Raw genomic sequence first — 21894 nt, 5'->3', positions numbered from 1 at the left:
GGAATAGATGAAGAAAGATTCTGCGTTTGGATGCCACTAGGGAACACACACACACACACACACACACACACACACAATTAGTTGTCATTTATTGAACAAATAAATGATTGTCCATTAAGGTAGCTTGGTACACATGAGTAGGAATAAGACAAACTACCTAGAGAAAGGTGAATAGAATATTGACCACAAGAAAGATTCAAATTCAAAAAGGCCTGAAGAAGGCATCCCAGGCAGGGGAAAGAGCTTGAGCAAAAGTGTGGATATGGGAGAATGTCAACTAGAAAATGAGGAGTTTGACCTTGGCACAAAATGCACATAAAAGATGAAGTTGGGGAGGCTTGGGGCTGGATCATGGAGGGCCATGAATGTTGTGTTAAGAAATAAGTTAGTTTGGGAGTCATAGCAGGTCTTAGAGCAGGCAAGTGGTGTGACAAGAAAGGCATGTTAAGGATTATTTAAAGTCAGCAAGAAGATTAAGAGGATAGAGGTTAGCAGGATGTAGATGCGATGTGCAGAGGCTCAGGGTTGCTTGGAATGAGGACATGTTAGAGGCATCACTCCAGGGCCAAAACACTCTTCTCCTCCCCACTATTCTCTTCAAGCCTCTGAGTATTATTTCCTGGCTCCTTCTCCTAGTTGCTAAGGCTGAGTTGTCTCTCTGGGGTTTCAGGCTAGACTGGGGAGGATTTAGTAACCAGAGCATGAAATTGTGACCTAGCTCACTCCGCTGCCTCCTGTTGGAGCAGATGGGCGCCTCTTAGACTCTCTCCCACTAACCCTGCTCCACTGAGGGAGGATACAGAACCTCTGACCCTGGAGATTCTAAGGAGTGTACTTGTGGATTCTCCCAGTCATTTCCCAGTCAGTCCACTGGGAGGGCTTTGTCTAGAGCATAGAATTGATAGGCAGAATCCAGAGGGTACCCAACAAGAATTTTACTATGGCAGTTTTATAGGGAAGCTGCGATTTGTTAAATTTGACAGATAAAGGAAATTGAGGCCCAGAGAGGACCATGATTTGCTTGAGGTCACACAGCAAATTTGGGACAGTTAGGACTAAGCAAAGACCTCCTTGGGAAGGCTGAAGCACCCCAGATTTAGATAATTTGGTGCTAATAGGGTACAGAAGATTGGGTCAAGAATTCTGGGTTCAAATTCTGGTTCTGTCATTTATTATAACTTTGTGAACTTGGAAGTCACTTAGCCTATCTGAGTCTGTTCTCATCCGTCAAATAGGAAAACCACCACATTTTGGGTTTGCTGTGATGACCAAAACACACATAAAGTGCTTTAGTCCAGTGTTTGTCACTCAGTAAGTGTTCAATAAATGTCAGCTAGTGGACTGGCAACAGCAGGAGTAGGTACTCAGTGTTCACTGAGTGCATTATTAAACACATTAACAGTGAGCCTGTTTGTAATCATACCATTTGTGAGACTGTTTCCCAGTGTGTAAATTAGTAGTAATAGTCAATCCCTGTCCTGACACTTTTCTGTCCAATTCAGGCAGCAACCTGTATTAATATGTAAAGACTCCAGTATAGAGCTGTCTCTAGGTCAATGTTTATTCAGCTTAGAGCAACTGATCTCCAAGTCCTATTCTGAAAAAATTGCCCAACAGCCTAACCATTTACATTCCCTGATGCCTCACCCCCTCAACCAGGAAACCGGGATATCCCCCACCTCTCAGGTTTGACGAGCTGAGCAAATGGGAGTTGGGGAAGCAAAGTAAGTAGGCGTGGGGTGAAAACAGAACCAGGAGAAGGGTGAAGGGGGAGAATGGAAGGGAAAGGACGTCGTGGGAAGTTTGAAAAAAGGGTATAGATTGGGGGGGAGGTTGGATGCAAGATGCAGGTAAAAGGCTGTGTGTGAGGGGGAGCTGTGTGTGAGGGGGGTTGTGGGAGGGGTGCGGGCGCTAGGATGTGTGGAGGGAATGTAGGAAGATGGGGTTGTGTAGGAAAGAATGGGAGCTTCCTGGGCAAGAAGGTCTAAGCTCCCAGCAATCGCCTCTCCAGCAGGCTCCAGAAGCTCAGAGTCCGGCTCCCAGGCAGGAGCCACCAGCCAGCGAACCGCGGAGGGAGCGAGGAGGGGGGATCCGCAGGCTGGGATTGGTCGCGGAGCAGCCGGCTGCTGACGCGACGCGGGCGGGCCCCTTTGTGACGTCACAATCAGCTGTTGGAACGTTCTAATTTGTGCCGTGAGCCCAGCAGCAGCGGCTGCACAGTCTCAAAGCCTCGCGGGCGAGCGCAGCAGCCCGGAGCGCCGGACCCGAATCCCCGCCGCCTCACAGCAAAGTCCCCGCGATGCGGCCCGGCCTGTGATCAGCTGCAGAGCCGAGGACTCTCGCAGCACAGCTACCTCAGAGCCACCGCCGCCCGCCGTCCCGCCTCCGCCCCGAGGTGAGTCCAGACCTTCGGACAAGGGTTCCCCGCGCCCCGGGGCAAGTCCCGCGTCCCCTGCTCCCGGGTCTTTGTTTGTCTCCGCCGGCGGCCGCCGGGGCTGAGTTCCAGTCTCCGGATTGGCTGCCGCACAGGGTAGACCCTGACGTTTCCCTATTTGCATATGACATTGAGACGTCACCAAGGCCGGCAACGCCCCCCACCCCCGCCCCGTTTGGGTCGCTTGTCCTCTGGTGACCCAGTGGGCGCTGCGTCGGGGATGGGCCCGCGGGCGAGGGACTCCGAAAGGCCGAGGTCTGAAAGGGCCTCGGCAGTTTCCTGGGTTAATACAAGGGCTGGGGTCAGGCCTCTGATCCCCTACTTTCTGTTGGCGATTTGAGAGGAGACCGCGCAGTTTGGTGTTTAGATTTGGTGGGGGGGGGGGGTCACCAGGTGTCACTTACTATATATAAAAGTTGGAAGTCACAGAACTTTTCCAGGACACATTCCTTCACCTCATGGAATTAGGGGGGGGGGGTCACCAGGAGTTCTGAGGCGAACTGGAACTCCAGCTCCAGGGCGCTGGGGCAGTGCCAGATGGTGGCTGAACCCCTCCCTCCTGCTGCATCTTCTGAACAGATCCCCCCCCCACCCCTCCCCCTCGGCCTAATATAATAACATCCTCCTAATCCCAGACAAGTGTGCAGAGCCTTACCAGACGTATCCAGTCCCCAAAACAGAACTTAGAAGAATAGATAATAAAATAATGGCTAGTGTGACTTCATATGAGATGGTTTGTGCAACTGCTCTTAGAGCTCTTATTAATTCATATTTTGAGTTGGATCTTGGATCCCATTTCAGGAAAGGGGAAACAAGACCACAGAGGGGAAGTGGCTTATGGAGGTCATGCTGCCAATTAGACTCATACATTTTCATGGGCAAAAACCTAGTAGGAGCACAATGTAAGTTGTAAACTTCCTTCCACTGAGGACTTCCCTTGGGCTCAGCACCATTCAAATTTGATAGGACTCCTAGACATCTTCATTCCTGGATCTTTTTCCAGGAGGTCTCTGGAGTCTGGGTCCTCTTTTGTGGTTCTGACCCTTACTCTGTACCTTGGAGTCCCAGATCCCAATAAATTTGCTGCCTTCCAGCTGTTTTGACCACAGAAAGGTGAGTCATTAGCTGCACCTGGGTGTCTCCAGGGTTGATGTTAGGGTGTGGTGGGGGGCTGAGAGTTCCCTGTATTTGTCCTTTAGCAGCACCCCAACCCCAGAATTGTCAGCTAAGAAGGACATAACCTGGTTAGTGCTGATGATGACAAGGCTTGTACTGCCTGTCTCAGGGCTCACAGAGAGGGGCAAGAGACGGGGTAGGAGGAGAGCTTTTGACTTTCCAAGTGGCAGTGCTCTTTGCTCAAGGATAGACTGGAGTAGAAGTGGCTTGGGGATCAATATAAAAATATTCTAGACACAGCTGCTGTCATTATTAAAGCGAATAGTTCTCCCCAGAGCAGAGCTGGGAATGTGAGAACCAGGAAGCTGGCAGGGCTGGGAAAGAAAATCTGGGAGGCTCCGCAGTGGTCAGGAGAGGGGGCGGGCACTGGCTGGCTGGTGCTGTTGTCACTCCTGGCTCTGCCACTAACTTGCTGTGTGACTTTGGATAGGGAGTTTACCCGCCCTGAACTCACTCCCTCAATCTGTTTGTAATTTGATGAGGGCCAGAGTAGACTGGTACAGAGTGGGTGCTCTGGATAATACATGATGAATCTTGGTGCCAGGAATCCCAGGACCTTTTATATCTTTGCAGAGGGGCTTTGCAGAGGAAGACAGCGAGTCCATCAAGGACCCTGTATGACCTCTTGACCTTCCCTGCATTAGTATCTTATTCTTGGAGATTGTTTACTGAAGCTTTCCTAACTGTACACACTGGACTGATATTTAGTGACCTGGGGCTAGCCTGACCTACTACCATCTAGACAGGAGGCTTTTGACATATGTCCTCTGATTCTCTGATTGTAAATGGGCTGGGCAGAATATGATGGTTCCTGAGATAACTCTTAACTTCCCTTTCATCTTCTAAGGAGGTAGTAAGTTCTTAGAAAGAGGGTGTGTCTCCTGACCTCCCCTTCCTCTCGAAGGACCAAACTTTCTGGATTTTTGATAACTGAGTCACTAGCAGTTTGTGGATACAGAAATACTGGCAAATGTGACTTGTGTTGGACAGGCACAAGTTGGCACCTTTCATAATCCCTGTAGAAACAGCGGCCAACGGCAATTCCTTCTGGAGCATACTGTAGAACTGTAAAATGTGGAAATGCACTCAGGGAATAAAGGTTAGATGATTCTGTGACAAGTATAAAAACATTCCCAGGGAATGAGAAAAGTAGCAACTAGCACAGAAATATCCCAGGTGGGTTAGCAGCAAGAGTACAAGAATGACTATAAGGAATGGAATGTGGACATGACCCAAGGAATTCTATAAGAAGCATAGAAATATCCCTAGAGAAAGGTGACAAGAGGCTCAGTAGCAAAACTGTTGACCATCCTTAGGGAGCAATGTGGAGGGTCAGTGTTTAGGGGCCAGCCATCTTTAGCCCAGATCCTAGCCCTGAGGGTAGACTGGGGGTCAGAGGGGCAAATCCACAGTTACCTCCTTGGTGTCTCATGTCTCCACTCCTGGAACAAGGATTCTCCTTTCTCATCTTCACTCAGAGACAGAATAATTGAGAGCTTGTATCCTCCTGGGCCAACTCTGTGTTCATACTTAAGGGCTTCCTGGGGTCTGATAACTCCTCTCCATCATCACTTTCCATTGACCTGCTGTCTCCCCACACAGGCAATCTGATCTTCCTCCTCCTAGCCAGGGATACTGTCCTTGAGTAGGAACTTGGGAATAAGGGCCGAGGTGGGGGAGGGATTATGGGAATAGGATCTTTGCATCTCATCTGACAGACCCAATTGAGGCCTGTATAATCACATGATAAGATGGTAGTGATTCTGTGTGATTTCTTATAGCTAGGACTTTAATTATTAAAGACTCATTTTTATTTATACATATAAGAACTGGGGTCTAGGCCAGAGGTGTGTGTGGGGAGTAAGCCTGAGAGAATTCACCAGAAACAGAGTGGGGAGCAGGCCGATCTATTGAAATACACTGCTGAGGGGAGTAGTGGGCAAGACAGGAGAGGTCAGCTGTGTCATGTAGGTCATCTCCTTGCCTGGGGAGTTCGGTAGTGCTGAGACTTAACCCATTTGTACCACCAGGGAGGCCCCTGGTTCTTCATCTTTGGGGTAATGGACTACTGTTTAAGGAATCATAATGAAAGCAAGGTCCTTCTTTCCAGAAAAATACATATGGAACATGGCCACCAAGTAAAAAATGCCTAATCCATGATGATACCCACCATAGACAATGGAGTATAGTGTTTAGGTGTGCTGCCTCTGAAATCTGACTATATGGGTTCAAACACTACCTCTGTGTCTTACTGGATGTGGGACTTACATTATTTTACCTCTCCAAGCCTCTCTTTCTTTCATGTAAAGAGGAATAATTAATTATACTTACTTCCAGAGTAGTTGTGAGTTTATATGAGGTAATATAGTTAAAGTATTTAGAATAGTGCCTGGCACATAAATTCTATATTATAGTGATGATAATAAATAATCTCAGTGTTGGGCAATTTCTTCCTTGCTTGGAGAATTCCTATTTAGCTTTAAGATCCAGCCTGAAGGATGGCCAATCCTCTGGAGAATTTCCCTGAAAGAATCTGCTCATATATATCACTTCTTTCATGTCCTTAGAGACTATCATAGTATTATTATTTATAGCTAGTTTATTGAATGTCTACTCTGTGCTCAGGCACTGTTTTAAAGTGATTAGCGTATCTAATCCTTATAAGGGCCAGAAAGAGGAGGGTATTATTATCATTGTCATTTGGCAGATGAGGAAACTGAGGCACAGTTAGTTAAATAACTTCCTAAAGTCACACAAAAACTAGAAAAGCCTGAAATCTGAAAGTAGGGCCACCTTACCAGAAGACATACACAGCACAAGTTTCCTCCACATTCTGTTGTATTCTTGTCACTTCTCTGTGTACTGCAGTGCAGCCAGGCATGGAGAGGATTTCATAGTGACTATTCAGACTCTTGTCTGCCTCCAGGTTTCTGCACTGCCATAGGACACCACCTGAGGCCACTTCACTCTGCTGCCATGTTCCAGCGTCTCAGCAGTCTCTTCTTTAGCACCCCACCACCTCCTGAGGACCCAGACTGTCCCCCACCCTTCATCTCCGAAGAAGATGAAGTAGATGGGTGGCTCATCATTGATCTGCCGGGTGAGGCCTTACTGGGGGCCAGGGCTGTGATTCTTGGGCTTTTCAAATCAGGGCAAGTGGCTGAGCAGCCAGAGGGGAAGGGAGTTCCTGGGGTTGGGGAATTCTCCCATGCCTTCTGGGCAAACTGGGGCCGAGGCAGACTGAGAACTTGGAGATGGGTTAACTGGGCTCCATCCCAAGCAAACCCATCTCTTGAAGGCCCTGTGTTGGTACCACACCTCAAGTGCCCTGAGGCAACAACAGGTTGAGACTTCTGGTCCATGGGTATCCGGTGGGTGAAGCCGGCAGGGCTGCGGGTCTGACTAACGATGCCCTCTCTCTCCCCGCCCCCTGTGTCCGGTGTGTGTGTGTCCCTCCCTGCTGCGCCCCCTCCTTCGCCTGGCACCCACTTCGGCGCCCCGTAGACAGCTACGCCGTTCCACCCAGCCCGGGGGCCGCCCCAGTCCCTGCAGGCCGCCCTCCGCCCGCGCCCTCCTTGATGGACGAGAGCTGGTTTGTTACCCCTCCCGCCTGTTTTACTGCAGAGGGGTCCGGACTCGGGCCGGCCCGCCTCCAGAGCAACCCCCTGGAGGACCTCCTCATCGAGCACCCCAGCATGTCTGTTTACTTCACGGGCAGCACCATAGTGCTGGAACCTGGGCCCTCTTCTCCGCGCCCCGAAGCTACCCTGCCTGACGGCGAACTTAGTGATGGGTGAGCGGACGGTGGGCGAAGCCTGGAAGCCTAGACAGGCAGATCTAGGAGGCTAGGGTGCCGGACGGAGGGCCGGGGGAACAGAGTCGGGTAACCAGCCAGGCACTGAAGGGGTGGGGCCTTTTGGGGCGTGTCTTCTGACAATGGGCGTGGCCTACAGAAGAGCAAGAAGTGAGAGATTGAGAACAGATCCGGCCAAGGGGGCGGGGCTTATGGGCTAAGGAGGCGTGGCTTCGTTACTGGGGTGGGGCCTGGGAAAGGGGCCTGTTTGGCAATTACAGAAGCAAGGTCAGGGTAGAGTTTCTAGAAAACTATACTGAAGTCTTGGGCCGGATTGTTGGTTGGAACCTTCCTGGTGTCCTGTTTACCTGCCATAGGGGCTATAACCCAGGAGGTACAGGAATTGGGCACCCCTCTATAGCAGAGAGTACTGCGCCAGGGCGAGTCTGGGGGGCAGGGGTCTAGGAGGAAGGTTTCAACACTCCCTTCCAGCTCCCCTTCTTTCTCAGTACTTGGCCCTGACCAAACCTTGTTCTGTCCCTGCAGGGAACTGGTGCCTGCCCACCGAGAGACCCGGGCCCTGCACCATGCTGCAGCCCCTCTGCCAGCTCGGGCTGCGCTGCTGGAGAAGGCTGGCCAGGCACGGCGGCTGCAGCGGGCCAGGCAGAGGGCGGAACGCCATGCGCTGAGTGCAAAAGTGGTGCAACGGCAGAATCGAGCCCGCGAAAGCCGTCCACGCCGGCCCAAACACCAGGGCAGCTTCGTCTACCAACCGTGCCAACGCCAGTTCAACTACTGAGCGTCTGCCGGCCACGTGTAACAAACCCCTCTTCGACTCCCTATCCCTACCGAGCCCCTTCATGGCAGCCAGAGTGCTGCTCGAGGGGTACCCGAGGCCTGCTTCAGGCAGGAGCAACCTCCCTCCTTAAGTGTAGGAGTTGGGGTGACAGCCCCTTTCATACCCCCTGGATTTCCCAACCTTTGATCCACTAATCCATCTCTGAATCCCCTCTCCTCCTTCCATCTTCCTTCTGTGGCCCCCAAGCTCCATATCTAGTCCTCTCTCCCCAACCCCTGACACACCTTTCTTTCACCCCCCCGACCCCAGCCCCTGCCCTAACATTCCCCTTCATCTTTGCTCTCCAGTCCTCTACCTCTGGCCACTCTTTTCTGACAGTCTCTCCTGCCATCCCATATCTGGTTCAATCCCCACCTTTAACTCCCACCTAACTAGCCTCTCCTTAGCGCTTGGTTGGCACTAACACTCCTGCCCCCTTATTATACTCACTCCCAGTTACTCTCTCCAAATGGGTTTGGGAGGAGGGAGAGTCTCACCTTTCCTCTCCCCCTGGGGGCTAGGCTCTTTGAAGTTGCTTAGGCCTGGAAAGGTAAAGTATGTGGAAGAGGATTGTGAGATGTGAATTTGAGGAAGATGATGGGAGGGAATTGAGTTTAAATAGGCAGCCTGTTGAAGATGTACGGATATGTTGAAAAGCTGTAGGAAGCAGGGCACTAGGGGAGCTGGCACCATGCTTGCTCAGAGAGGCCAAGTCCTGCTCTCTCAGGCTGGAGCCTGGAGTCTGCCCCCAGACCCCTTTCTTATAATCCCACCACCCAGATCTCTCCTGAAATCCACCCCTCTGCAGGCCGCTGAGTCTGAAGGGCTTAGTCTTGCTACCCTATTCACAATGTTACCCCGGGAATAGAGGCTGGGCAAGTCCCTGCCATCCTGACCATCTGTTCACATGCCCAAGGTGCTAGAACTGGCTTAGGAGAGATGCTGGATAGAGGGCTTCTAGTCAGCAAAAGGGCACATCCCGGAATAAGAACACAGGATGATGCTAGGAGAAGCTGTGGGATAAAGCCATCCTAAGATTGACAGTTCAGACTTCATCTTGCATCTTTTATTTCACACCCTGCCCGGAATGGCTAACAAACACTCCTGGGTAGGAGGCCAGGAGCCTGTGTTCCTATCCCCAGATAATCCCTATCCAGGTTCAAAGCCTTCAGGGGGGCCTCTCATTTTCTCTCTTCCTTTTTAAGCTATTGGGGAGAAATGGGTACCCTTATGGTTCCCCTTTCCTTCTTCAGTTAGCACCTGGTGGAGGGAACCTGAATCCCTGGATGAGACTGGGAGGGCAGGGGCAGATAGCTTTCCCCTTCTAGTGGTGGGACTGAATTTTGGGCTCAGACACCAGCAACAGCCTCTTGGGGAATGCCCCCGAGTTGCTTTCCTTTCCCTCTTTCTAACTGTCCTTTTCTAGTGTGTGTTTTCTTCCTTGAAACTTCTAAGTTTCCTGTTACATAAAAACATAGGTCTTCCCTCTTACTCAAATTCCAGGTTTCCAGGCCTCATAGCTATTGGAGGCTTGCAGAAAACTGAAATCCTATGCCAGTAAAGGCTGCTGCCTTCCAGACCTTAGAGCTCCCATTCTTATGTGGGCTTGCAGGGAAGGGAGGAGGTAGCTCCATGGAACTAGGATGAATTCAAAGGAAGGCCCACAAGGCTCGGGCCTTCTATCCCAAGGAGGAAGCCAAATTTATACTAAAAGCAGATCATCCAAGTCCCCATGCCAGTCCACTAGGGCCCCAGTAGTGGACAACCTTGTTCTTCATCCCCAAATTTTCCTTTAGTTACAACCTCAACACCTGTATTTTTCCACCTACCCTGTGGTCACATCACAGCTAGCTTAGGGTCTTCAGCATTTCCAAGAGCTGGAACTCCCTCCAGCTCTTCCTGACTACTGCTTTGCTGCCAGCTGGGGCCTAGGCTTAGTCCTGTAGAGTACCCAAGATCCTTCTGGTGGAGGAAGAATGAGTTATAGGGCATTTGGCTGACATTTCAAAAGGACCCTCCCATATTTCTGGAGGCTACTATAGTTCCAGAGCCCTCCAATCTTATCATCTGGCTGGTTGCAAGGCTCATGTTTTTTTGTATTTTCCTATGGATTCTGTAGCATTTGCGTGTGGCAATATTTTTAATTGTGTATAGATTTTTAAGAACCAACACTACTCAGTCTCCTGCTAGTCTGACTCCTGAAGCATCAGACCTCGTCATACTGTATTGACTGTGTATGTGCCTTTCACCTTGAGCATGCTTCAGGATTTTTTTTTTTAAACCACAGAACTTGAATACACGAAGGAACCAGAATTCACAGTCCTATGCAACCTTAGAAAGGAGGGGGTTAGAGAGTCTGTCTTGCAGAGAACGTGGAAAAGTTTGTTCCAGTTGTATTAATGTCAATACCAGCACTTTGCCGACACTGTGTGTCATAGAGTCTCCTGTTTCTATCGTCCCAGTTACATCAAGGGTGACTTCCAATTATTCCCTATTGTCTGAGTGCTCTGGTGTCACTTTCCTGCCACTGTCAGTGTGGCCCTAGCAGGGCATCTTGTGTGTGTGTGTGTGAATGCAGTTTGCTGCTGTTTTGGAGTCTGCCTGCTCCCTAGCTCCCTGTCTGGAACCCTGATCACTTTGCCCTGACCCATGACATCTTAGGTGCAACAAAGACCCCGCCAGAGCTCTTGGATGCCTCCTCAGATCCATGTGGCTTTACCTAAGGGGACTAAATGCAGACATGCCATAGTCCCTTATATCTTTCCTCTTACTCTGATACCTAGTTCCAAGTGGAACAAACAAGTTGAATGCATCCCTCTGGGTGTTTTGTGTTGAGATTGCAGAAATGAGGACTCTGACCATGTTGTGACATGTTGACAGATTCAAGGACACAACCACCTCAACCCGTTCATGTGGCATGCCTGTGTACATGTGTAACAGGATTCTGATTGTTAGATTGTAATGTTATTCCTCTATGGGAAAAAAAATTAATATAAAGAAAAACAAATAAAAATCTATTTAAAGCACATGATTTCTGCCGGAATTGAGCTAAAACAAGAGAGAAACACTTTGCAATCTAAAGTACAGTATTGGCACAAGGTATTATTACACTAGTAATGCCCTATGGTTGGCTTTGGTTCTGGTAACGTGTGTCATACAGAGAAGGAAGCGGGTAGATAAGCCTGCTGGGAACAGAGCCAGACAGTGTGGAGTCTGACTCATAAATAACTACTTTTAGGAGGATCATTATAATGTAAGACACATATAAAGACCTTTGAAATAGAGATGAAAATATAAGAGTATGACAGAGAATCACCAACTCATCTTTTGGGTCTCAGGCACTAGGTTTGGCAGAAACACAGAACCACAGCAGGGAGGGACGGAATATATGTCTAGATATGCGAGGCAGCAGAAGGTTAAGGCCTACACAGAGAGGAGGACAGGGACCCAATCAATGGATTTCCCTGAAGGTAAGAGCTGCAAAAGCATCTGATTAGGAGACTACAAATTTGAAGATGAGAGAAGACAGGAAAGGGGAAAATGCAAGCATATTGATGGAAAGTTACCCCTAAGACTGATGCAGATGAGTGACAGGGCAGCCAAAAAAATGGGATGTAGTGGACATCTCTGCCAAGTTTGTAATGCAAATGACTGCTTTTATTTGGAGCTGCCCTATCTAACCGAAGAACTGAGCTGAAGATGAAAGCTGACTTCACTGGGTTAGATTCTTGATGCCGTTAGAAAGAGTCTTGGTCAGTCTGGGCTTATCTCTTGAATGGAAAAGGTGTAATAAAACAGTTATTTTAGAGCAATTCACCAAAGGTATGGAGAAGCCTAGAGGTATGGGTGGAGGAAAAGTGCCATCTGTTTGCTGATGTTTTCCTGTACCTAGAAAATCTGGGGTGATCTTCAAAACTCTGGTTATTTCTGTTATCTTGCAAAAGAAAACTGATGACCTATCAAAGTGTCTAGTAGAGTGCTAGAAAAGGGCTAATTTCTTCAGAGCCAAGAATGAGCTCAATGATTAAGTATGTGCTTTTCCCTCAATTTGCCAGCTAGGCATCCTAGGTACCATGAGGACAAGATGAGATTCTAATTTACGAAGAAAGCTATTCCTATTCACTTGCTCATCCATAATCCCTTACCAATGTTACCAATGACATACATTTGTGTTCTAGAACAATGACATTTATTTAACACATTCAGTATTTCACATTGTAGAAACCCTTAGATTCTCTTTATTCACTGGTCCATTTCTACAACAAATACATCCAAAACACTATATAATAAAAATATTTACAACATTTCCAAATGAAAAGATTCCATTTGCCCACACTACTGCTATTCACACACAGTACTTCCACAGCACGATACATCATTAGAAGATCTAAAGATGCTCTCACCCTGTACTCTAGGCTGCTTAGGAAATGTGAAAACTATTATAATAGTATTAGCCCCTCTTAATACATGGCAACATTTTAGAAACTTGAACTTCATCTTGCATCACCAAAAAGGGTTCAACTCTGCTTTCCCATTGCACTTTTCAAAACAGTTAGCAGGGACTAGGAAAAGGGCCACATTATTAAAATGACTAACTGTACAGAAATGGATTTTAAAAAGTCACAGCTCAAAATTGCTTTTTGTAAAATTCACACACATTTACAAGTATCAAGTCGCCGTCCAGCTTGTTTACTTGGATTTTCTTCGCTTGGATTGCACCGCACTGGTTATGTCTGTGGGGGAAAGGAAGGACATGTTCAGCTGAGGCAACTATTTACAGCAGTGTCTTTCAGGCAGTCTGCAAAACCAGGGATAACATAGCTGGAATCCTACTGGACTCTGTGTGTGGAGAGGCTACAGCCAGGCAACTGGGCAAATGTGATGTGGTGGTAGACGCAGCAGCAACATACCTTACTGGAAAAAGTGGCAGGGTTGGGAGAGCTGTGTTAGCTGAGCAATTAGCCCCAAAATCTCCATTAACAGTTTCCATCACTCAGTGAAATGATGAAGAGACTGTGCTTGTGGTGAGAAATCAATTGAGTAATGTTAGAGGCTGTGTTAGAGTACAAACAAAACAGCCTCTGGATCCCTTTTGGAGTCATGTCATTATTTTGCAATAAGAAACTTTTGCCATGCTACAGTCTCTACACAGGACCATGATTGACTCTTTACCGCTGGTCAACAAGACACTTCTGTGGCCCATACATGCCTGTATGTATCCACTGCATGGAAGCAATTCAGAACAAGCCTTAGCCTGAGCTGAGCCCAAATGAACTTGAAAGCATCTGGAAGAGGTAGAAACTGAGTGACTTATATGTAGGGTAACAGTGGCCTAAAGGAGAATGAATGTATTTTAACATTTTTAATTCCTCTTGTATTGTCATTATCAAATGAACTTAGTCATATTCCACATTAAACCAAAAAACTCTCACACAAAATTCTTCTACTGCAGCAGAGTACAACAAATAGATTGAAGCTGTCAAAGTAGAAACATTAAAATCTCATTGATCTTAAAAAGTCACCCTTATTCTTCATGCTACTCCATATTAGATATTTTTGTTTTAACATAAAAACAATATTTTAAAATAATTTGTCACCAAGAAAAAAATTTTCTATGACATTATATCATATGCATCCACTTCTAGAAACTAGGTTAAATTTTATGTCACATGTTAGACTCAGTGTTCTAAGCAATTTTTTTTTGTATCATATTTTGAGAGCCCTGTCTCAAAATATAGATGAAAGAAGTAAAAACTGCATTGTTCTGTTAGCTACAGTAATTTTTAATAAGTAAGACCTGGATGACTTTCCAAGAGGTGACCTGTGCAATGTTTTGGGGGTTCTGCTGGTAGAAACTTCAGTATGTGTATCTCCTTAGTGATAGGTCATGTTGTAAAATCAATCTGATTTAACTCATCAGTCTTTTCTAAAATCAGAGAATAATCTGACAGGTTGCTGCTAACTGTGTTATTTTAACTCCATGTAAAGAAATTACTACCCATTCAATGCTTATGTCCAACTCTCAAGCTTCATTTTCACTGTAGCAAATTTATCATTTACAACAAAAACATATTGGGCTTTTTCTTGATTGTTCATCCTTAGAAAAATAATTGTTAATTATTGATTGGAGGCTTCTCCTTTGTTGCTATACAAAGGATCAAGTGGCATGTCTGAGAAACACTTAAGTGGCTGGGAAAAGAACTGGGAAGTAGAGGAGATAAGCAACTACAGGTGCCCTCCACTCCTTCCTTGCTTTTCCTATCTGTAGCTGCTCCAAAGCATTGAATGATTTGGCAGGTTGCCTCTGTTTATAAGGATGAATCAATGAGGGAACCAGGAGTAAATTATACTGGAAACTACAAACAGGAAATCATGGTGGGATGGTGTAAGATGTACTTTTGTAGTACCATGAGGGAAAAAAAAATCAACTGATTTTGACATCTCTTATCACGTCCTCTGGATAAATCTGGATCACAGAATAAATTCATGTCTGATACCTGCCTTTTAAAATTTTTTTTTTGCTTCAGTTTTTTATATATATTCTCTCAGAATTTTTTCAATTTTCCCACTTACACAATGGTGAGAATCTAGAGACACATTCTTTCAGGTAAGGAATTCTAGTGAATACAGTGGCTGAAGGTATACTGAGGAGTCCATCAGGTCTGTTTCTAAAAGCTAGCTTATCTGACTGGAACTAATCCTACTCCCAGTTCCCCACAAGCAATACCATACTGACAGAAATATATTTTAATAACATTCTTCCATTTTAAACCATCAAGGAGTTTGCAAATTATCTTCAGAAATGTGAGTTTAAAGACTACTAGTGCAGTCACATAATTTACATTCATATTTTAGAATTAAGTATAAAGTAAAGAACTAGGTCAATACCATCTTACAGGTGGTTGGGGAGCTTTTAAATGTATAATTTGCTAAAGGCATTTTTCAGCTGGGTTCTTTATTTTGACCTTAAGCAAATTTAACTGACTCAAATATACAGGGATCTAGTAACTACCCCAGTATGTGCACTTTATCTTCTGTGTAGTTTTATAAACTGAGTTTAATCTTGCTCACTTCATCATGCTTTTTACTACATGTACTACTTCCTTATGTAATCAAAAAACATTCTGGAAATTGTCTTTCAAAATGTGCTGGTTTCAAAATGATGTTTCCAACTGCAGTCAGTTATTGTTCGGGGCTTTTTCATGTCTTCGTATGATTATTTGCATTTTCATAATATTAACAATCACAACTCTCTCTTTCCTTCTCTCTCTCTCTCTCTCTCTCTCTCTCACACACACACACACACACACACACACTTCTTGAGTCACTGGGTGTCATTTGGGTAGGGTTATCACTCCACTTTGCTTTCAGAAGCACCTTAGAGTACCTAGGGACACCCACAACTGCTGATGATTATACATCACTCTGTACTACTCTCATATTAACATACTCTTCTAGTTTCAAATATTTGCTTTGAACTTCATGCTTGAAACTATCGATCCTTTTTTCCAGTTTAAAATATAAACATTTTATAAAAAGAAAATAAAAAATGACAAGGGAAACTAGAAAATTATTTGTGTTAAGGGGGAATGGAGCATCCCTGAAGAACTAATTTGCACAGCTGCAATAACATACCTCAGGTGCAATTATATAAAAAGTTTACTTGTGGGAGTCAGTATTTTGTTTATAATTAAAAGTGTGTGTGGGGGGAAACAAATCAATTAAAGCCAAAAACAGATTAGATAATGACCAGTCAATCATGATAGACCTCCTTGGAATTGCCCAGAAATCACCCATTCTACCTGCTCCAATTTGGCAGGAGGCTCTGGCCAGTGTGCTGTAGACAAAGTGCTCTCATAGCAGGAACATGTTAAATGTCACTGGTTCGCAACAACAAAAAAGTAGCGATATTTTTCATTGTAAAATGTTAATATTTCTCCACTTTCAAAATTCACAGAAAAAGAGGATGTTTTCTGATTTTGCTGACATATGACCAAAATCTTATGTGTGCAAAAAAGGTAAAATCCTACTTTCTGTTAACATTTAAGTGTTATGTTACAGGAAGATGTTTTAGATACCCAGCACTCAGTGTCTCTAAGTTTGAAGTACATAAATATTGGAAACCAGCTTGGTATTTTAAAATCATTCCCTGGGTAATGGTTTAAATACAATCACAGAAAGCTACTTTATGCCTTTGGCTCATATTTTTGTATACAACAAAGCCAGACAAACTATATGGATACTTACTCTTCAATTTGGAACCAAAAGTTCTAACACTTATAAACTGAGAGTTGTAAGTACTCATTCCTGATTGAAAAGGTAACTTAGCTAGGAGAGTTAAAGAATGCTATCCTAAGGACCTGAGGCTCATGTACAGCACTATATATGACTGGTTCCAAGGATCTGGCAGAACTCTGCCTTCTACTAGGAAGATATACAAACACCTCTCCATGCAAGATCACAAAGCCTGCAAGTCACTGTGGCCTCTCCTAAACCAATAGCTAAGCCTCAAAACATGAATGGGGCTGGCATACCAACATGACTACCAGTACCTTGGCACAGTGTCCAGTTTAAGTATACAAGTCTATTCCCCTACCTCTTCTACAGTAGGTTCTAGCATTCCATCTTTTCTTGGCTGGCATTTCTCTAGAGTGGCTCTAATTTGGACATCTCTTCTTAAATGGCCCAACTTATCCTTACATTAATTCTTTCTAGTGCTCTGAAAATGACATCTTTAGTATCTTTAGGCTCGGGCTCAGGTCCAGGTTTTAAAAATCTGGTGTGTAACACCTCTACAGGACAACATTTTTTCCCCTGCTTTAAAGTTAATTACACACCATAATCTACAGTCTAGAAGACCTTGATCCTCTGTGAAACAGGAAAAAAAATAATTCACAGAATTGAGGTGAAGTAGATTTTCCCATAGGATTCCAGAAATTTTCTCTTTTGTGATCAAAAGTTAATACTCAATAGGCTGAAAGGCATGCCTCTTTCCAAACAGGTTTCTGCCTAGGAGATAATTCCTAGGAAAGAAAAAAGTTGTTGGTTCCATTTCTGCATTAAAAGTGCGAATACCCAAGAAAACTCTGGGTATGTCTGGAGAGGAAAGATGGCCACTCCCAAAATCTCCCCTCTCTAGCAGGCTGAAGTAATGGGGACCTCAATATATCTGTTCTACTTGTATATGACCTATAGAACTGAGGCCCACTCCAGGGGATCTTACGAGACATCATGAAACTGCTGCCCAGAAATATGACCTGCCAATGACAGCTGATCTCTCAGGTCTGTATCTGGTGTACAGTGTTGGTACACCACAACTTGCCCTGGTCTTCAGACTGGCAACCCAATAGTCTTGACTGTTTCTCAGCAGCCCTGTTGACATCAGGCACTAGGCCAGGATTCTACCTCTTGCCCAATTAGGGTTACTCAAGCTCAGCACATTTCCTGAGAGGAGGAGGGACTCACAATCTCTCAGATCTGGGCCTTTGCACATGTTATACCTTTTGCCTTAAAAACCTTATTCAACCCCCATAGCAATGATAAATACCTCCTCATAATTCAGGTCTCAATTTAAACATATTTTTTTCCCACAACTACTCTGACTTGGTGGAAGAGCAAAGAATCTCAGCTTTACGCTCCTATAGTACTATGTAATGTTGCTATTATTGCAGATAATAGTTAACACACTGAGTCTGTCTTTCTGGCTAGCATAAAATCAATATGATAAAAACAGAAAAGCTGTCTTTTCACTGTTTTATCCCTATATATATGCTATAAATGGCAATGTAAATACTTTATTATATATATAGATTTAATTAGTTATTAAATCAATTGTTATTAATTGCATAAGATGTCCTATAAGGCAACAGGGATAGGTGGTAAGTAAAACGAAATGTGCTCTCCTGCTCAAAGAGAGTATAGATTTAAATTATCTAACACATAAATAGACAAAGGTACAACTGGGGTGTTATGATGGAGAATAACATGGTGCTATGATTCTTTACAGCAGAGACAACTGAGCTAAGACAAGCAGAAAGAGTAGGAACTTAACAAAAAAAAAAGGAAATGGAAAGAAATTTCCATAACTACAACATACACATAGGCCTGTGATGAGAGGGATGAAGATGGCATGTCCATGTTGTTGAGGTTGGTGAGATGAGGCTGGGAGGGGTTAACAGAGGCCAGACCACACAAAATCTTGTGTGCCATGTTGATACTTTTAGAATTTAATCCTAATTACAGTGGCAAACATTTAAGGGTTTTAAGTTAGTGTAGCAGTTAAGATGGGATAAGTAGATGAGTTTGGGCCATCTGAGATAAAACCAGCAGGTTTTTTTGTGTGTGATGGATTAGAGGTGAAGGTGAGGGACAAGGTGCCAAAGAGTACTTGCCTAATAGATGGTAGTGCCATTCACAAAATGGGGGAGAATGGCAAAGGACCTTAAACTGGGGATGAAAATGGTAAGTCTGATCCTGGTAAGGATATACCCATAGTTGTAAGAGATCTCTAGAGCGCTGTATTAGAAATAAAAGCTCGTGACTCATTTGTGAAGGTCTGTAACTAAAGAAGGAGAGATCAGGAATAAGATACACTAGGGAGAAAATATAAATTGAAGCGAAAAGATGACTTAGGATTGAAATCTGAGCAAGACCAACATCTAATGGTTAGACAGAGACTGAGAAGGCACTGTCAGAGAAGCAGACAGAAAATTATTCTGATTTCTTAGCCACAGAAGTCAAGAGAAGAGTTAATTTAAAAAGGAGGTAGCAAGTAATAGTGAAGAGAAAACTGGTAGTGTAAAATTCTTGAGAAGGTCAGAAAGATCAAAGTGGAGTAACTGGCCTTAGACTTGAAGAAGAGAGACAGCTGTTCTTACATAGGGGAGCAAAGGATGACACTGGTAGATTTATGTTGTGGTAGTAAAGCATTAAGGGAGTTCTATTTTCTCTGTGAAGAGATGAGCACCTCTGCTGAAGAATGGAGAGACAAAAGAAGTTAGAGGTTTAAAAAGAGCAAAAAGTGGTAAAGAGTTGACCACCGAAAAATACAAAGATAGTTGAGCCACATTGAGGACTTATCTGAAGTGGTGATCATGTGTCAGTCTGCCCTGTTATGTCCTTTTTTCCAACAGTGCTGACTGTTCTTATATCACACACACAGAGAACACATAGTTACATGAACTAACAAATAAAAGGAAGAACCAAAGAAGCATAGTCAAAGTAAGTTGATAAATTTAAGGAACAGAAGCAAAGATGAAGGACAAAGTCCTCTTCTGTTGTGACAAGAACCCTATTCTTTTATTTGACTCACAAATAGCACCCACAACCCACTGCTAACCTTTAGTAGAGCTGGAGGCTGAAGCAGGCCGAGAGGATCGCTTACGATGTCCATTTTCCACACTTTCAGAAGCCACAGTTGGCTCTTCAGTTCGGGAGTTTCTTCGGCTTGGGGTTTTGGACTTTTCTATGATCTCTTTGGGCTCACTGCTAACAAAGGGAAGCAAAAAGTTTCCAAAGAGGTGAGGGAATCAAGTCACACAAAAAAGGGGTTCTTCAGATAAAGTCTCATTCATAAGGCAGGAGGTTAAGAATTATATAGTCATTCTGGAGAGAAAATATTCCACTAGGGGACAATGAACATAGTTTACCTTCTACATTACTGAAAATTTAAAAGTCATTCTAAATACAGAAAAACCAAAGGGTCAGACAAAGATAAACTTTAAAACCAACCCTTGAAAGCTGACCTTAGAATTGAGGCATCCAGAGGGAGATGAGGAAAGGGAAAGGGAAGGATGAGAACAATGTCGGGGAGAGAGCACAGTGGACTATGGTGGAGGTCTACGGGTGCTTTGGCCATGGTGTGGTTAAGGTAACTACACCTAAAGGTGATGATCCTATACTTTTAAACATGAACGAGGATGTTAATCAATGGCATTTCAATTACAAACTAATAATAAAAAAAGTGAGTCTAGCTTGTTACATTATTAAAAATAAAATTCTAAAGCATAATGCTAGTGGAATTTTAGAGAAACAAGTGAAAGATATAAGGAACTTGGAAGAAAAATCTGCAAGTTTCCTCATCCATTTTCCTAAGAAAAGAATATTTTCCCTCACAAATTAGTATCTTAAAATCTAGGGAATTACTACATATATTGGCATTTACAATGAGCCTTGTACAGTCACATAATGACGTACTACAAGTAACATTACAGAAGACTACGCGTGGGACTACATTCACACTATACTGCTGAGTGTACTAACTGCCCCATCTCAAATCCTTTTATTCAGTATGCAGTCTTAAAATTAGCAATATCTAGTATTATTAAGCATATAGAGAAAAACATTTCATATATTCCAGAAGGAGTATAAACTGTGTAACCCAATGGATCTCAATAGGGCATTTAGTAATGTCTTGAGACATTTTTGACTTATCAGTGGGGGAGTAAAGATGTTACTAGCATCTTCTGGGTAGAGGTGCCACTGAACAGCCTACAATGCGTAAGACAGCCTGCTAACAAAGCATTATCTAATCCAAACTGTCAATAACACTGAAGTTGAGAAATCTATATTCTCTGACTCAGCAATTCCATTTTTGGTGCCTAAGGAGACAAATCATTTTACAGAGTTAAAACACACAAGGATGTCAAAGCATTTTATTCAAACTAATGAATACAGAAGATTTAAATAGATTAGTTTACTAACTCATGGCACATCATTATGGAAAATCAGGTTGTAGAAAGTTATTTAATGCTAAAAGCTATTCATTATTGTAGGGAAAAAACATGATGAATGGTATTTCCATTTCATTGCATGAGTGTACATGTACTACATATCAATGAATGGGACAGTTGTGTGTATGTTTACATGTTACATGTCACCTTTATATACATTAGACATAACACTATGTTAAATATATATAAACAGTAAATCTAGTGATATGCATACATACATACATACATAGACATACATAAATACATAACTGTAACTATGTGAATAGAAGAAGATGAACTTATATATATTAACTATTAAGCCAGGAATACTGGTTTACAGATAATTTTCTTATTTGTAATTCTGATTAAATTTCAAGTTTTCTTTAATAAATTTTCTATGACTTTTCATGTTTCAAACAATTTATTTAAATTATTAGGAAAAGAGAAATGGATTAAATTTTCTTAAAGCTGAAAAAAGAAGTGCCCTCCCTGGTGGCACAACAGGTTAGAGCACAGCAGTACAAGCTAGCTGCAGCTGCTTGTAGATCCCTGACCCAGCCTGGAGGTGATCCACATAGCACAGCAGACCTCTCCTGTCTTGCCTGCTGCTCCCCTCAGCAGTGTACTTCAGCGATATGCTACTCTGCTCCACACTCTGTCTCTGGTGCATCCTCTCACTGTCCCTGCACCTTTGGCCTATACCCCAATTCTGTATACATAAATAAATAAAACCTTTAAAAAAAAAAGCTGGGGAAAAAATGACCCTTCTTTTTTGTTTTTAAGATTTATTTATTTATGCATACAGAATTGGTATACAGGCCAAAGGTGCAGGGGCAGTGAGAGGATTAACCAGAGACAGAGTGGAGAGCAGAACAGGCAGACTGATGAAGTATATGGTTGAGGGGAACAGCAAGCAAGACAGGAAAGGTCTGCTGCACCATGT

General features: G+C 44.0%; 2 protein-coding genes across 5 annotated transcripts in view; one reads left to right on the top strand and one right to left on the bottom strand.

Annotated features, from left to right (window-relative positions):
* Window positions 1-2187: 2187 nt before the first annotated feature.
* TP53INP2 (tumor protein p53 inducible nuclear protein 2) lies at window positions 2188-11261 on the top strand. The gene is made up of 4 exons (XM_004687264.2): window positions 2188-2395; window positions 6537-6710; window positions 7115-7403; window positions 7950-11261. The coding sequence occupies exons 2-4, from the start codon at window positions 6587-6589 to the stop codon at window positions 8200-8202; spliced, it is 666 nt and encodes a 221-aa protein (XP_004687321.1). The 5' UTR covers window positions 2188-2395; window positions 6537-6586; the 3' UTR covers window positions 8203-11261.
* A 1152-nt stretch (window positions 11262-12413) lies between these two features.
* The window catches only part of NCOA6 (nuclear receptor coactivator 6), a 52172-nt gene continuing 42691 nt past the window's right edge, over window positions 12414-21894 (bottom strand). For 2 of the 4 annotated variants that reach the window (XM_012728307.1, XM_012728308.1), the window contains exons 13-14: window positions 19580-19728; window positions 12415-12974 (exon numbers count right to left, since the gene is read on the bottom strand). In XM_012728307.1, the coding sequence (XP_012583761.1) occupies window positions 12931-12974; window positions 19580-19728 (193 nt within the window). In that variant the 3' untranslated portion in view covers window positions 12415-12930. Of the gene's footprint in view, window positions 12975-19579; window positions 19729-21894 lie in introns of all 4 variants that reach the window. The other 2 variants (XM_012728306.1, XM_012728309.1) reach the window with 2 other exon arrangements.

The sequence above is a fragment of the Condylura cristata genome, unplaced genomic scaffold, assembly GCF_000260355.1.
Source record: "Condylura cristata isolate star-nosed mole 26May11 unplaced genomic scaffold, ConCri1.0 scaffold00022, whole genome shotgun sequence".
Taxonomy (NCBI): domain Eukaryota; kingdom Metazoa; phylum Chordata; class Mammalia; order Eulipotyphla; family Talpidae; genus Condylura; species Condylura cristata.
The sequence above is the reverse complement of the archived record's forward strand: the minus strand, read 5'-3'. Positions and strand labels throughout refer to the sequence as shown.

Coding starts and splice junctions, on each gene's coding strand:
- TP53INP2 (XM_004687264.2), top strand. CDS start 6,587: ATGTTCCAGCGTCTCAGCAGTCTCTTCTTTAGCACCCCACCACCTCCT. Junction 6,711..7,114: donor GCTCATCATTGATCTGCCGG/GTGAGGCCTTAC, acceptor GGCGCCCCGTAG/ACAGCTACGCCGTTCCACCC. Junction 7,404..7,949: donor GACGGCGAACTTAGTGATGG/GTGAGCGGACGG, acceptor CTGTCCCTGCAG/GGAACTGGTGCCTGCCCACC.